Raw genomic sequence first — 15,782 nt, 5'->3', positions numbered from 1 at the left:
CTAAATACAAACCTCTGTTTCTACTTTTACCTGTAACCTTCGGGGCAGATGCACGTATAGCCATTCACTGCATCCGTGCAGTGGGCTCCGTTTCTACACTTGTGATCTTGGCAGTCATCAAAGTCAATGTCGCAGTGCTCACCCACATATCCTGGTGTGCAGTCGCACCTGTTTGAGCAAGCATGTAAATAGTTTCACACCCAACTGAGCCAAAGTAAGTAAAAGGGGTGCATTTCATCTAGAAAAATAGGCACTGTCTTTACAAACTTATTGAGTACACCTAAAACCACTGTAGCATTGTGTGTCAACTATACTTCGATACAAATAAGTGAAAATGAAAGCAAAAAATGCAAAACTCACGTGAACAGACTGATAGAGCCCTGAAATTAATGGATGCCTAGAAAAGTTATTCCATGATTTCTCACTGTGATCTTTCGGAGGGATGGTTAGGACTCTGATGATAGTGAACATCCACAATCCCAATGAGCACAGAATTGCACCTGTATCCCTCCTTCCCACCCATCCTTCCTTCTTTCCTTCTCCCTATCATGTTTGCTTTTCTGCTTCCCTCCTCCCTTCCTCTTCCTTCCCCCCTCCTCCACCTTCCTTCCCTTCCTCTCCCTCCTTCCCTCCTCTATCCTCTCTCCCCTCCCTCCCTCTGTCCCCACTCTTTTTGCCTACAGTGTTCTCTGTTTTCATTTGCTCTGATTCCTTTGAACAGTGGAAACCAAAAAAAAAAAAAAAAAAAAATGCTATGTTGTAAAATTTACTAAGAATATTAAACATATTTTAAAAATAATTAATGTTTTTGTTTTCTCATAGAGAAGGGATGTATTGGAATAAAATAGAATTTTATGAAAAAAATTTATGTCAACATTGGACACCCTAATTCATAATGAATCCAGATAATCATTATGTCAGAGCTGGGCTGACCTAATGGAGTAGGACAGGGAAAAAAATTAAAAAATTCCTGGGGTCAATTCCACTGACAGCTCTGAGCTTGTTTGTTTACTCTAGGGGCAGAAGGGAAGAAGGGGTCCCAGCCGCATTGATGGTGAAGAACCAGAGATAATATACACCTGGCGTTCTTGGAGCGCGTCCTCCGTGCCATGCCCTGTTCTAACCACTTGGCATACATGGATTCACTGAATCCTTCTCCAGGGTCATGGATTCATTGAATCCTTCTTCAGGGTCCACTATTTCACTTGACATATGAGGGAAATGAAGGACAAACTGGTTAAGGACCTTACCCAAGGGCATTCAACTTGTAAGTGTCACAGCCAGGTAGGAAACCCAAGCAATCTGGCAAGAGAGCCTGGATTTCTAACCACTGAAGGGTGAAGCACTTTATAGTTGCTGGAGGAAAAAGCAGTGTGTCAGGTGCAGTGGTTTTCAAAGGATGCTCTGAGGAGCGATAAGGGACCAGAGAAGGGAAGGAGGCTTTTGGCAGCTTCCTGCTTCCCTCCTTTCTCCTGCAACACTCTCCTGTTGGATTTATTAGTTTTACATGTTGGGCTTCCATGAGCATTTCTGTTTGGGGTTTAAGAGAGGGCTCACTGACTCTAGAAAAACAAACAAACCAGGAACCTACAGTTTATTTAAAGCCTTATAGAATCTGGACTTTGCAGTTACACAGAACTGGGTTTATATCCTGGCTTCATCTCTACATTTATGCAATCCTGACTAACTTTACTTAAACCTAGGTGTTCATATCTTCCTCACGGTACAAAATAATTTTCATCTCATGGGTTTGTTAAAAGATTAAATAAAACACTATCTATAAAAGACTCAGTATAGTGGTTTGATATATAATGCATGATCAATAAATGGTAAGGATTTAAACAATAATTCTATTAAGTCTTTATAATTCTATAAAAGTCTTTGTGGTTTAGTCTTGACTCATTTTCCAGTTTTCTATTTCAAAGCCATTAGGATTTAAATGAACGAGGATAATTAAAAATGCTGAAGTGAACGTGGACATTACTGAACACCAAGGGTTTTCTCTGAAAAATGCAAAATCAGGATTTAAGAGTTACCAGAGGGCTGATGAATTAAAATAAATGGGGGTATATAGCCTCTAAGGAGAATAGACTTTCAGCTCTGCATGTATGAATTAGGAAATAAAATGAGCTCACTGCAGAAGCATGCTTGCTCGAGAGCCAGTGGTTTTAATACTAAATCATAACACAGCAAAGTAAACAACACATCTGAAGTTAAATGGATCTTAAGTGGCCATATACGTCCTCAAATAGATGGACAAAGTCTGGGGAGAGAGCTTCCATCAATGTTAATGTGAGCAGAACCACTGAAATGCCAGGCATTAAAAGAAAGAAGAAATGCTTTGAAACACTCTGAATTATTTATCTGAGAAAAGAAATCAAAGTAAAAGATAAGAGAACCACACACTTACCACCAGTGGCTAAGAGCTATTTTATATTCTCTTCTCAACAAATACTATTTTTCAAGCCCATTAGAACTTGGAGTCACGTTATGACCACCATTTTTTTTTTGTCTTTCTCTTACTCCTCAGATCAAATTTCAAAACAGAAGAAAATATTTAATTAAGAATTCCTTAAGGTTTGTATTATCAATAAAACCTCTCCCACTCCCTCAACTCTATTATCTGCCAAGGAGTGAGGAAGAAAGCAAAAAGTATAAGTTATTCGGTGGAAAAGCCCAACAGCTGACTAAGAAAGATGCATGCTTGAAAATACTGCTTATGGCAAATCACGATCTAAAAATATCTCAAAGTAATTTAGGAGATTTATGAGGTATATAATAAAGCAAGAAAAGTAAAACCAGCTCTGTTAGCTTAGTAATAAGAAAATGAATTTGAAGAAACAGTACAGTTTGTCCAAACAACATTTGTCAGTAGAGGTTTCTTTAGCAGCTTCATATAGTTTTGGGTTTTAAGCCCATTTTCTTTTTTGCAACTCCCTCTCTCAAAATGTGCAGTTGCTTATAATATGAGAGTAACAGCATACACCGTGACTTTACCTGCGTTCTGCTAAACTAATACAGCTATAAAACAAGCTCATAAGTTATTGCTGAAAATAATGGGTGTCCAAATCAGCTTGCCCAAAGGCCAGTAAGATGCACTTCTGTGTGTGTAATTTAATCGATGGTAAAGAGAAGATACTGAATTAAGGAGTAGTCTTTTTGAAGACAAACTCCCTTACTTTTTAATAGTTTCCTTTAAGTCCTACAGATTCTTTATCTTATAATTATGATGCACAAAGCCCTGTGGCATGTGCATGGCAGATAAGCAGTTCTGGAAAACCACTTGCTTTCCTGATGAATTTTTCTGAGAAATGATAATATTTGTTATGTATGTAAGTGGTGGCTTTTCCTTTTTTTTCTTTTTCCTTCTTTCTTTCTTTCTTTCTTTCTTTCTTTCTTTCTTTCTTTCTTTCTTTCTTTCTTTTTTTGGTAAGTGGTGGATTTTCATTTTGCTAAATTCAATTGTGGGCAGATCAAAGATGTTAGGAGTTAAAATAATTTACGTACAGTACTTGGATGAACAAAATGCAATGCAGAATCTTGTATAAATAAATATTTCAATAAGACCTCCGGTTTTTGCATAGGGTTGTAAACTAAAATATAATGGAAAGTAGAATCAAAGATATTCTTTTCTTTTTCAATAAGGTATCAAATGGAATCAGTGGGTACTGAACTATATTTGTTTATTCTTTTTTTTTTTTAAGATTTTATTTATTTGAGAGAGAGGGAAAGAGGGAGGGAGGGAGGGAGAGGGAGAGAAGACTCCATGCTGAGTCCAGAGCCTGACGCCAGGCTCCATCCCACCACTGTGAGATCATGACCTGAGCTGAAACCAAGAGTTGGAGCTTAACCGACTGAGCCACCCAGGCACCCCTGTATTTGTATATTCTAGAACTATGTTTGCATATTCTAAAACCATATTTTAAACCAAAGTGAATAAAAAATATTCTGTAAATAAAATGAGAATAAGCATTTTATTCAGATTGATCTCTGAAAAGCAGGTCTGGAGATACTGACCCTACCTCCCATTCAACTTAGAGTATCTGATAATCTGTGGACAACTATCAAAATGTTAGAGTTCCAGCTCAATTCCCATCTTATAAAACTGTTCCCCTCCCAAGCAATCTTTAATTCTTTGAATCCTATGGCAATTATGCCTGGGTCATTTCACTGAGAAGATAAAGTATGTGAATGTGAATAGCTATAAAACACTACATAAGATGGTAGTATTACCACGTACCCTGACCCATGGTAGGTGCTCAATCAATACTGGGTAAAAGAAAAAAATCATTGTATTTGCTAGTTGTCTGATATGAGTACATCTCCACTCTTGAACCCAGTTGTGCCATTCCTGAGAATCCAACTTACCTTCTATAACAAACCAACAGTAATGTTAATAAACTACAAAACATCTTAGAGGTAACCTGTATTCGAAAAATCACCCAACTGGGAAATAGAAAACCCAGCTCCCACGTCTGCCAATGAATAACCTTGAGATCTTTGGACAGCCACCAACCTGTCTGGGTCCTGTTTTCCTCATGTTTAAAATGAAGAATTTGGACCAGATGATCTCTAAACTACTGTCCACTCTAAGAAGAGAAGTTGCTGTTGATAGACCCTTAAACTATTTCAGGATTGTGGCAAAGGAATAATTTAATTTGATACCAAACATATTTCAGGAAGATTACTGAGGAGGAAAAATAAGTAATTTTAAAGTTCTGGGTTTACTTGAGGGAGCCCTCTATCTAGAATGACTGCTCTATCATCCCACACAAGACAAATGTAAGGTGAAAGGGGTACTATTAATAACAATGCTGAGACAATAAGCATAAACTGGGACTGTCCCTGGGCATCCTGGGACATACGGTCGGTCCCTCCACCTTCCTCACCTTGGATAGTTAAGAATTGGTGCTGGCCAAAAAAATCTCAGTTTCTTTCAATTAAACTTCCTACTTACCACAAACTCACATTCAGATAATTAAGCACCTAGTATATATTACAAATTTATTTGGCTTTCAAATACATTTAAGTAAACACAGTCAAAGGCTACTTTATTTTATGCATGACTTCCCAGGAAGAGCCAGGAAACAAATGGAAATGCTGTCTTTTATTTTCTTTCCTGTACTAAAAAAAAGAAGAAAAAAGTCCATGCTGTATAGGAACGTTTATAAAAATGCCACTGACACTGGAGGATGTTCCTTTCATCCTGAGCAAAGGTGTGAAGTGAGGTCCTAAAAGGAAGGTGAGGAAGACAGTTCCCTGAAGAAAAACAGTGTCCCGCATTGTGAGCCCCAGACAGTTCTGACTTACTTAAATCCCTTTGGCATCAGGATGCACTTGGAGTCGTGTTGGCAGGGGTTCAGTTCCTGGGCACAGAAGTCCAGCTTCTCCTCACACAACTCGCCTGTTAACATGGCAAACAGTGTTAGTTCACAGGGAAAGGTTAACAGGCTTCCTGCCAGCAGGCTGTCATGGGCCTCAGAAGTTAGCACAGCTTGTGACTGGGAAAAAAATAAATCACAAGATAGGGAAGCAGAAGATCCAAAATGCTGGTTATGCTGCTAACCAGGCTTATGATTTGGGACAACACAACTATTGTGGTTTGTAACTAATATGAGCCCCTTTAGAATATACTATTGGAATGAGGAAAAGGAAATCTGAATGCTTTTCATTTCTGTTGTTTTATTTATGGTGATTTGGGCTTTTTTATTGAGGTATAGCATATACCCCAAGGATAAATGAATAGCTAGTGAATACTCACAAACTCACCCCACTCATGTAACCAGCATCCACATCCAGACACACACCATTCACCAGCATCCCAGAAGTCTGACCCCAAGGGTAAGTAACTATCTTAACTGGACCAAATATTAATTGTGTCTGTTTCTGAATGTGACATAAATAAAATCATTTGGTAGGTACAACTTTATGTCTTGCCTATCCTGTTGTTTTACATTTGGAAAAACAATCCTCATATCTTCATAGTCTCCAAGGTCTTATAAAGTCTGGAAGAAAAAGGCTTTGTTTCCCCCTTATGACTTAATTGCAACAATTCAACAGAATACTCCTTAGTTATATCCACTAAGATAGAAAACAGCAAAAGGAGAATCAATGGGAATAAAGGACATACACTCCCCCCCCCGAGTATCACCTAGCTCATAAAGAATAAATTTTATCAATACATGAGAGCTGAAAGCATAACCATGCAGATTCTAGACACTCTATGTTGAATTATGTATCTGGAAACCTCTTAAGAAATGTCTTCAGTTACAAATAATATGGTCTATTTTGTGTTAGGCCAAATATGATTTTCAGTGAGACTTTCCCAATCATTGTGTGAGATAATAACTAGAAAGATATAAAATTTAAAAGTTCCCCCTTTGCTACCTTAGCTCTAAATCACTTTTTAATTGTGTTATATATAGTAAATGAATGAATAAAGTGACAGAGCTACACCGAGCTGTTCATTTACAAGGAACTATTAGAATTTTCATTCATTCAAGGTGTGTGGATTTAAACAGTATTGGTTAAAAATCAGGAGTTTGCAGCTCATTCCTTTGTTGTAAGACTGTCCTTTTAAGGAAAAACTTTGCTACCTGGTAGAAAGAGTTGCTTAGCAACTCAATGTGGCATATTATTTATACTTCAAGATCTGTATCCATGATGCAAATATGTAAATGTACTCAGTTATTCTATCAGTTTGGTGTATGGTAAGTTAGGTTTTTTTTCTGTCTCTTAAAGCGAACTAATTACACCAAAAGTCTCATATATTTCTTCAAGAAGGCTATCTGCATCTCTAGATTTGTGATACAACAAGGTTTTAACAACATCTACATGATAAGCTATTTTTAAACAGCATTTATTTAAAGCTTTTCACTTTCAATTAGTTTTACTTTAAGTAATACCCCTTGATGGAATTCATTCATTATAATTTATCAGCCTACCATGATGAATTCATATTTAGTTTTCTAATCAAATCTAATCGGTTGGATACAGGCTTTTTACAGTAGTCTATAGACAAAGGAGCTTGTAATAACTGATGATAGAGAGGGACCATTTAAGATATATAATAGATAAAAATACTCTATGTATTTTTCACTCTATACCCAAATAAGAAATTGTTTTAAAAATTATAAGAACAAGGGAAATGTTTGACATCTTATTCACTTGGATCCAATCCAATCTAACCCAACTCGATCCAATCCAATCAAGCCGACCTAAGCCACAGTTTGTTAAGGATTTACTGTATGATGCTGGGCTAGATTCTGAGGCTACAGGGGCAGGTGTAATGGACTCTGCCCTCAATCAGCTCCCAGTCAACCAGTAGAGAGTCTGAGCTGGAGATACAACATAGAAAGAGAAATTCATCTCTAAGGGAAGAAATTAGAGTTGACCCTTTATTTTCCATTAGGTGTTTCTCCATAAACTTGATGTGGAAAGGAGTGAGAAAGGAGATGGTTCTATGAAACTGTTGGCTAAACAGATTGACCGTTCTTTAGTCAACAGCTTTAAGACTAAACATGCTAATTTGTATATGTGCTGCCGAAGCGAGCACTAAACATGCTAATTTGAATGCAAAAAACAAACAAAAAACCACAAAAAAAAACCTACTGATAGCTTTTCCTTATAAAATAAGTATATAATATTTCTTATAAAATAGGTATTCCTTATTTTATAAGGAATTTATCTTATAAGAATAGCAAAGCAGCAATATTAACCATTGCTGAAGTCATGTATGATAGTTCTTTGTTACCAATACATAGCTACACATTTGACTCTGGTTAAGATTGGTTGATTACTTCAAAAAGGATTTGTCTCCCTTTAAGTGTCACCAAATATTACAATACTAACAAATGTTACAAAAGCATCCTCTACATCCCATTACTGCCTAATTCACTTCTAAAGCCAAATCTTGCAAGCTATACTCATCTCCTATGTCTATTTATGATTTTACGAATTTATCTCAAGTTCATGTCTGGACTAATGGTGTTTCCTTTTGTTTTAGTAACTTTAATAAGTTCTGTTGTCAGTTTTTCTACCCATTATATATCCCTTCTTTATGAAACCTTCCTGGATCTTTTCAACCATTTGTTATCAATCTACAATTTTTATATCAATCTACAATTTTCATGTTTGCCTGTGCCTATCTTATGGCACACATATTGTATGTATGTATTTATTGACTTAATAAATATTTGTATAGTGTTTACTACTATATATCAGATAGTTTTAAACATTATACAAATATAGAGTCACTTAATGTTCATGAGAACCATTTAATAAGGAAAGGTAATAGGGCTGCATTCTTTTGGATGTCATGGATATTATGGCATTTACCTCATTCCCTTTCTTTGACTCGAAGATCACTGAGAGCAGTATTCTAGGGCATATTTGTCTTCATAACTCTATAAAGTATGATCTTATGACATACTAAAATGATAGTTATTGAAAAAAGATACTAGAGCTCTATCCTATTGACCTATATTCAACTTGGATCTCATTTTAGCATTTAGATATTTTTGTTTAATTTTTGCCTAATAATTAACCACCCATCTTAATAATAAATAGCTTATAACTTTCCTTTAAATATTACTTTAAATTTTCTCTGGCCAATTATTAAAACAAATGTTTTCACTGGACTATTTCTTTAATGTTTTTGAATTATATTGGATTCTGCTGTATTTGGGGGAAGGCAGATTTTAAAGTTCAAATACTGTCCCACAGTGGTGAAACTCAAGAGCTCAATATAAGATGGGAATTGTAGAAAGCTCCACAGATGAATGGAGAACTTTATTTATATCTACTTCTCAACCAGTCAAGAAAGTTTGGATATTTGAAAGCTGCATTGGTTTTCCATGAAGAATAGAAATAAAATTCACTAACAGTCATTCACTCACATGCTTTTAGTTACTATTGAAAAATTTCTCCTAAAATTCACAATATTGAGTGAACATTATGCAATCTTTCTTCCTTCTTTTCTTTCTCCCTCCCTCCCCCTCCCTCCTTCCTTCCTTTTCTTTTTCTTTCTTTCTTTCTTTCTTCCTTTCTTTCTTTCTTCTTTTTTCTACTTTTTTCTTTCTTTCTCTCTCTCTTCTTCCTTCCTTCCTTTCTTCTTCTTTCTTTCTATTTTTTTCTCTCTCTTTCTTTCTTTCTTTCTTTCTTGTGTATATATGTAGTTACAGCTAGTACCAAATTAGTGAAAAAAAAGTCAGGGGAGAATAATAGGAAATAAGGCAACTGTATTTGAGCTTTTGATGGTCCAAGGCCTGCCTGAGACAGTATCATCTGGGTCTAGCTTCCTTCCTGAGATAATAAAGTATGAGCTGATAGAAAGGAAAGGTGGAAATGTTCTTTATTCTACTATACATGGTTAATGTTATAATCGATTATCCTGTAAGCAGGTCTTTATATTTTTAACATGGCAGCAGGAAAGATAAGTCAGCTCACTGGAGTGGTTAAGGGCAATGTAGTTGAATACTGGTTAAATTTCAGTGCCCATGAACCCCTCAAGAGACAGGGGTCCAGACAAACACTGATTCCATAATTTAGCTCCAACCCACTCTGTTAAATCCCAGGAAATCCTAGTTTTTATTTGCTTTCAGCTCTATACCCTTAGAAGTTCCCAGTGTGATTTCGCCTTATGCTTGGAGTTTTAAGCTTTTTTCTTTTCCTTTTATTTTATTTTATTTTTTTGCGAGAATTAAAAAAAAGATGTGTGTGTGTGTGTGTGTGTGTGTGTGTGTGAGAGAGCGAGGGGGAGAGAGAGATCTATGTTTTGGAGAAGAAATGGAAAATGGTCCAACAGGAAGCCTACGATTATTTCTTCAGAATAACAAAGGCTAGTGAATGATCTGCTATAACTTGTGAAGAAAAGGTATCACATCTTCACCACAGGTGTCTTTTTTGTAAGAAAGTGACATCTAGTTCTTGGATCACTTCCTCCTGATTGTATCTATCAGGTAAGCATAGCAGAGAGTGGGCTTGGAAATAGACAAGTTCCACAGTGATATTAGTATGAACTGTGAGGGAGCAAGGCAAGAGTGATGCCTTCTTCTCTAAAAGGGAATGGCTCCTCAAAGCCCACTCTTGAGGAGGAAATATGATCGCTACTTACTGAACACCTGTAAATGTGATTTTTCTGAAGAATTTTATATAATGGTCATGTGCCCACATATCCTGGCTTGCTCAGGACTGTCCTGGTTTTTATCTGTTGTCTCAAGGTAATTATCAGTAGTGTCCCATGCACTCACACAGATGCCCTGATTTGAATGATAAATGTTACGGTCACCTTGTAGGTGGAACAGTAGAAGCAAGATCATCAGAATTAATGCTCTGTTTGGAGTGAGGGGTGAGCCAGCATAGAGATCCTGGGGAGTAAGTATTCTTAATGGGTGAAATGATATTTGGGTTGCTGAGTTATTGTTTAAAATGGCCTTCTGTGACTTATTCTGTATAAAACAGTGACTTGGTTGCAGGAAAGTGAACTATTTTTGTTGTTGTTGTTGTTGTCGTGGGCCCCAATTCTACATTGGTAAAATTATCTTCAGGAATGGAAGTTGTGCAAGGTCAACTGTGGCTCTAAAAAATATTTAAAAAAAAAAAAGGGGAAGAAGCTTCTACAAAGATGGATAATGTAGACAGGAAGTTAGCAGAGGGAGCATCACCCTGAGCTGCACAAAACATTATTGCATTCAGTGGTAAGAACAAAGTGTCAGCATATGCCCAGAACCCTCTGAAGTTGTGATACCGTGAGGCAGAGCTCACAAATGAGGCAGAAATCCCAATGCATTTCAATGGTTGTTATGGTAAAGGGTACCTGCAGTTGGCATTGGCCTTGCCTCCTGCTTCATTTCAGATCTATGAACCTAGCTGATCTTAATGTTCCTTCCTTCTTAGGGGGGCCCTTCCTTTTATCTGCATTTATATTTCTGGCATCTTAACTTATCCTTTTGTTTACATTTCTTATTTACCAAACTTACTGAAGTAGTTTCAGAACTATTCCACGAACTTCTTCCATGATACCATATGGAGTGATCTCCCTATAGCTTTTTTTTTTTTAAAGATTTTCTTTATTTATTTGAGAGAGAGAGAGAGTGAGAAACATCATGAGAGGGGAGAGGGTCAGAGGGAGAAACAGGTTCCCCGCTGAACTGGGAGCCTAAAGTGGGACTTGATCCCAGGACTCTGGGATCATGACCTGGGCTGAGGCAGACGCTTAATGACTGAGCCACCCAGGCACCCCTATAGCTTTTTCTAATGATGATGGTAACAAATCAGATTTTTAACATCACCATACACTGTGAGTGTCAACTCTGTACGAGGACTTGTGCTAATGCTAGGAGTAAAATGGTGAACTGTGACTACAACGACAAAATGATACTCGTATTCTCCTGGAGCTCATACATGAAAGGGAGAGGGGAGAGATATTAGTCAATAATTTCTAAAGTAACCATAAAATTGCTTGTGTGATAGAGGCTAAGTAGAAGATGTCCTGGTGCTCTAGGAGGGGGACAGACCCTGCTGGAAGTGTTTCAGAAGAAGTGAGACTGGGAGGTGAAGGTGAAGGGGGAGTGCAGAGCAGTGGCAGAGTCTCTGTGCAGGAGGCGGTATGCATGGAAAAATCTTAGCTCTGACAGACTGGCAGTGAGCCTGGGGAAGCAAGGTAGCAGAGAAGGCCACAGAGGTTGGCAGGGGCCATGTGGTAGAAGGTCTTTACTCCATAGGCAATGGGTACCATGGAAGGGTTTTTAAGTTGGGGGATGATCAGATGATATCTGCACTTTGAAAAGATAATGGTATAATCTCATTTGAAAAGAACATTCTGGCTCCATTGAAGGATGGACTACAGAAGGGCAGATAAAAATGGACATGACAGATGACTCAGCTTGCACTCGGGTGATGGTAGATGAGATGAATGGCCTGGAGAGATGTTTAGGAAACAAAATTTGTGGGAATTTGTGATGGGTTGGATGAGAGCAGGGGAGAGAGAAGGAGTGGTCTCAGACTTCTAGGTTTCTGGTATGTATAGTAGGAAGTACCTTTCAGTGACATAGAAAATACTGAAATGACCAGGTTTTCTGGGGCAAAATCAAAAGTTTAAAATATAGTGATGTGGTGGGCGCCTGGGTGGCTCAGTCGTTAAGCGTCTGCCTTCAGCTCAGGTCATGATCCCGGGGTCCTGGGATTGAGTCCCACATCGGGCTCCCTGCTCGGCAGGAAGCCTGCTTCTCCCTCTCCCACTCCCCCGCTTGTGTTCCTGCTCTCGCTATCTCTCTCTCTGTCAAATAAATAAATAAAAATCTTTAAAAATAAATAGTGATGTGGTATTATGGGTTGACTTGTGTTCCTTCTCTCTGTCCCCTAAAAAAAGATATGTTGGAGTCTTCCAGCAGCTCAGAATATGACCTTATTTGGAGATGGCATCTTTGTAGGGGTAATCAAATTAAAATGAAGTCACAGGGTGGGCCCTTATCCATTATGGCTGATGTTCTTATAAGAAGGGGAAATATGGCACAGAGAAAAGACTGAAGAGACACAGGGAGAAGGTGGCTATCCACAGGCCAAGGAGAGAAGTCCACAAGGGATCCTTCCCTCAGGACCCTCAAAAGGAACAAATCTTGCTGACACCTTGATTTCAGACTTCTTACCTCCCTAAATTACTGTTGTTTTAGCCACCCATTTGTGGTACTTTGTTATAATAGTACTAGAAAACAAACCAGGTGGTAAATGCTAAATTATTAGAGGATTATAGTGGGGAACAAAACTTTCAATTTATACCATTGTTTCTTTTCTTTCTTTTTGGCTCTTATGTCTCATTTCTTATTTCATTTCATGTGGCTGTCCTCTCCTTGGCTTAAAATTTTCTTTTAGGTCTCTGAGATTCTCTAATAGAGTTTAGAATAAGTGGTGCACAAGGATAGGAAGCAACCCATGACCATGACCTCTGCACTGCTAGAGTCAAGGTCCAGCAGAGCACAGCTGAATAGGTGGGCTCTACATTTGCTGTGGGGGCTGGAAATCTATCTGCAAAGCACTGAGTCTGGGTGGACCTGGACCAAACCTTTCAGTCTCTCTACAAGGGGAACTGATGTTAACAGTTAGGGTTTGCAAGACAGATGGACCCGGACTGTAATGAAGATTCTCCTCCCCTTAGGGTATTAAAAGTGACAAAGGCCAAGAGAATCACAAGCAACTGTGTCTTGTAGAGAGGGAGAAAAGTGAGTCCAATGTCTTGTTTCATCAACTTTACAATGAATACGGAGATTGGCTTGAACTTGCAGAGAGCTACAGTTAATAACTACCAACTATCTACATTATTATTAATTTAAAAATAATATGTTTTATTAAGGAAATCAACCACTAATAACAGGAGTAATTCACATGTACTCTGGAGTGAGAATTTCTTATTTGATCAAAATACAAAGCTGTTTTAGTTTAATAATTTTCATAATAAAATGTTGGGGAGAAATATTTTGAGATAGTTCCAGCCAATGATTAAAGGACATGAATGATGATGCATGATGAAGTCCTTACTCTGGAGAAGTTACAATATGGAAAAATGAGAAGAAAAAAAGATGCCTAATTTTCCAGTATTCTTTGGGTTTCATTTAGTGACTAAATTATGGACAGCATCCTGGCTTAGAAACTGGCTGAATGACTTATTATTTTTGTTTGTTATTAAAAGCTCTACAACACAGTCCCCAAATCCATTATTACCCCTAAAGGGATTCAAGGTAAACTATTCTTTCAGGAAGAAGATATTTATGAAGAGTTAGCAGATGGACAATTAGTTGATTTCTATCTGCCAAGAAATTTGAGCAACAGCATGTCTCACCTGGGCTTATTCAGTCCTCAAAGCCTGCTGAGCAGAAAAGAGGTTGGTTATTTGGTCCCTGGATTAGGATTTCTGAAATTTTTCAACTTCAAATCACTCTGTTTAAAATATTCATTTGTTTAGGGGCGCCTGGGTGGCTCAGATGGTTAAACGTCTGCCTTCGGCTCAGGTCATGATCCCAGGGTCCTGGGATCGAGCCCCGCATCGGGCTCCCTGCTCAGCGGGAAGCCTGCTTCTCCCTCTCCCACTCCCCCTGCTTGTGTTCCCTCTCTCGCTGTGTTTCTCTCTCTCAAATAAATAAATAAAATCTTTAAAAAAAAAATAAAATATTCATTTGTTTTATACTGATAAAGCAATAGGAAAAAGTACACTTGATTTAATAAGTATCATATTTTAATTTGTCCAAAAGTTAAGAGTTATAAATTCAGGTTGAGGATTTCTACCCAAAAGCAATGTTAGATATGGGTACACATCATTGCTGGAACACTTAGACATTGTTAGTTCTTGCTAACGTAACCAGATTTCCTTTTTCTCTGAATGCCCCCCCCAAAATAAGGCTCAGAGTCCATTCTGTGACTCATGATGTATAAAGGGGGAGGGGAGGGTTCTGGGGCTGACACTGCAGGCTGTTCTTGTTCCTATTTATAAATTCTTAACCAAAATTGTTTTCTTTTAAATACAACATTAATATTAGTAATAATAGAAAGGGAACTTAGGACAGCAATCTGAATAACTGAACCAGAATTCTAGTGTTAAACTTAATCTGTTATGACATTTTCAAATATACTTGTAACGGGAGGAAATCTGGTTGCACCCCCAGAACACAGAGTTTTGGAGGGTCAAATGCATCATTCTTCAAATATCTGCATTTAGATTTCTTGCTTGGCTCAAGAAAATCCTGAATAAATGGTGCTAATTTTACCTTATTTGAATTGGCACAGCAAGGGAAGGTATCAAAAACAGTAATCTATTGGACAAAATAAATGAGATTTAATTTCTGATAGGTACACTACTTGAGGGCAAAGGATGCCTTGATTGATATTTTTACACCTCCTCCTTCCCATTCCATCGACTAGCAAATTGCCTGGCACAAACTAGAAACTCGATGGCTGCTGAATAATGTGAAAGACAGCACTTACTTGATTGCTTTTCACAGGAAAAAAAGCTTTAAAAACATTAATGAAGAGACCCAGGTGGTATAAAGAACAATGTAAGGAAGAACAGAGAATAAGGAGACCCAGCAGCAGATCTGTGTTCTGAGACCTCAGCCTGAGGGGCGCCCTTGCAAGCTGGACTAGATGCACAGCCTGTTGACTCTTTGATATCCCTGTAATCCCATCTACCAAAAAATGACCGTTCCGATTGGAAATGGGGAGCGTGAATTCAGGAATGGTAGAAGTCTCTGTGTCGGCACTCAAATGGCATGGTTGAAAAGGTAAGATAAATGGACCTGAATGTTTCTCATGACCAACATTTTTAAAATTCCAACCAATTCCTGTAAAAAAACTGTGCATTTCCCATTTGTTCTTTATTTGTATAAAGAAAAACATTTTCTTTCCTCCCACAGATCTTTCAGTGTAGCAAGGACATGGATGAACTGAGTAGAGGGCAGGATGGGATGATGGGAGTCATCTCAGGAACTGTTAACTGAACTACACCTGAAAGAAGTGCATTTCTATTTTCTCCTCTTTTGCTGAACCAGTCCAGCCCTGTTTGTTACATCTTCTGCTCAAGGTGATAATCCCAGGCACCAGAGCACATTAACACGAACAGATGCCTTATCTCCAATCTGAATATTCGGTATCCTTATCAATGATGATGGTAATAATTGACTTTATTCATCACTAAGAGTGTGTTGTTCTTCCTTCCTTCCTTCCTCCCTCCCTTTCTTTCTTTTTATTTCTCTTTTTCTTTCTTTCTCCTTCCTTCCTTCCTTCCTTCCTTCCTT

The 15,782-nt window shown here is 37.9% G+C and overlaps 1 protein-coding gene across 6 annotated transcripts in view; it reads right to left on the bottom strand.

Annotated features, from left to right (window-relative positions):
• Positions 1-15,782, bottom strand: part of SLIT2 (slit guidance ligand 2) — a 365,106-nt gene that overhangs the window by 20,941 nt on the left and 328,383 nt on the right. For all 6 annotated transcript variants that reach the window (XR_010409316.1, XR_010409317.1, XM_045881403.3 and 3 more), the window contains 2 exons: positions 5,311-5,404; positions 31-168 (listed from right to left, as the gene is read on the bottom strand). Coding sequence is in view for 4 of the 6 variants with exons in the window: in XM_045881403.3 (XP_045737359.1) it covers positions 31-168; positions 5,311-5,404 (232 nt within the window). In the remaining 2 variants the exon portion in view is untranslated. The remainder of the gene's footprint in view (positions 1-30; positions 169-5,310; positions 5,405-15,782) is intronic.

Source organism: Mirounga angustirostris, unplaced genomic scaffold (assembly GCF_029215605.1).
Source record: "Mirounga angustirostris isolate CCGP_5_RB_7025 unplaced genomic scaffold, mMirAng1.0.hap1 SCAF_2, whole genome shotgun sequence".
In the NCBI taxonomy this organism is placed as follows: Eukaryota; Metazoa; Chordata; class Mammalia; order Carnivora; family Phocidae; genus Mirounga; species Mirounga angustirostris.
Note: the sequence above shows the minus strand (reverse complement) of the source record. Positions and strands in the feature narration are given on the sequence as shown.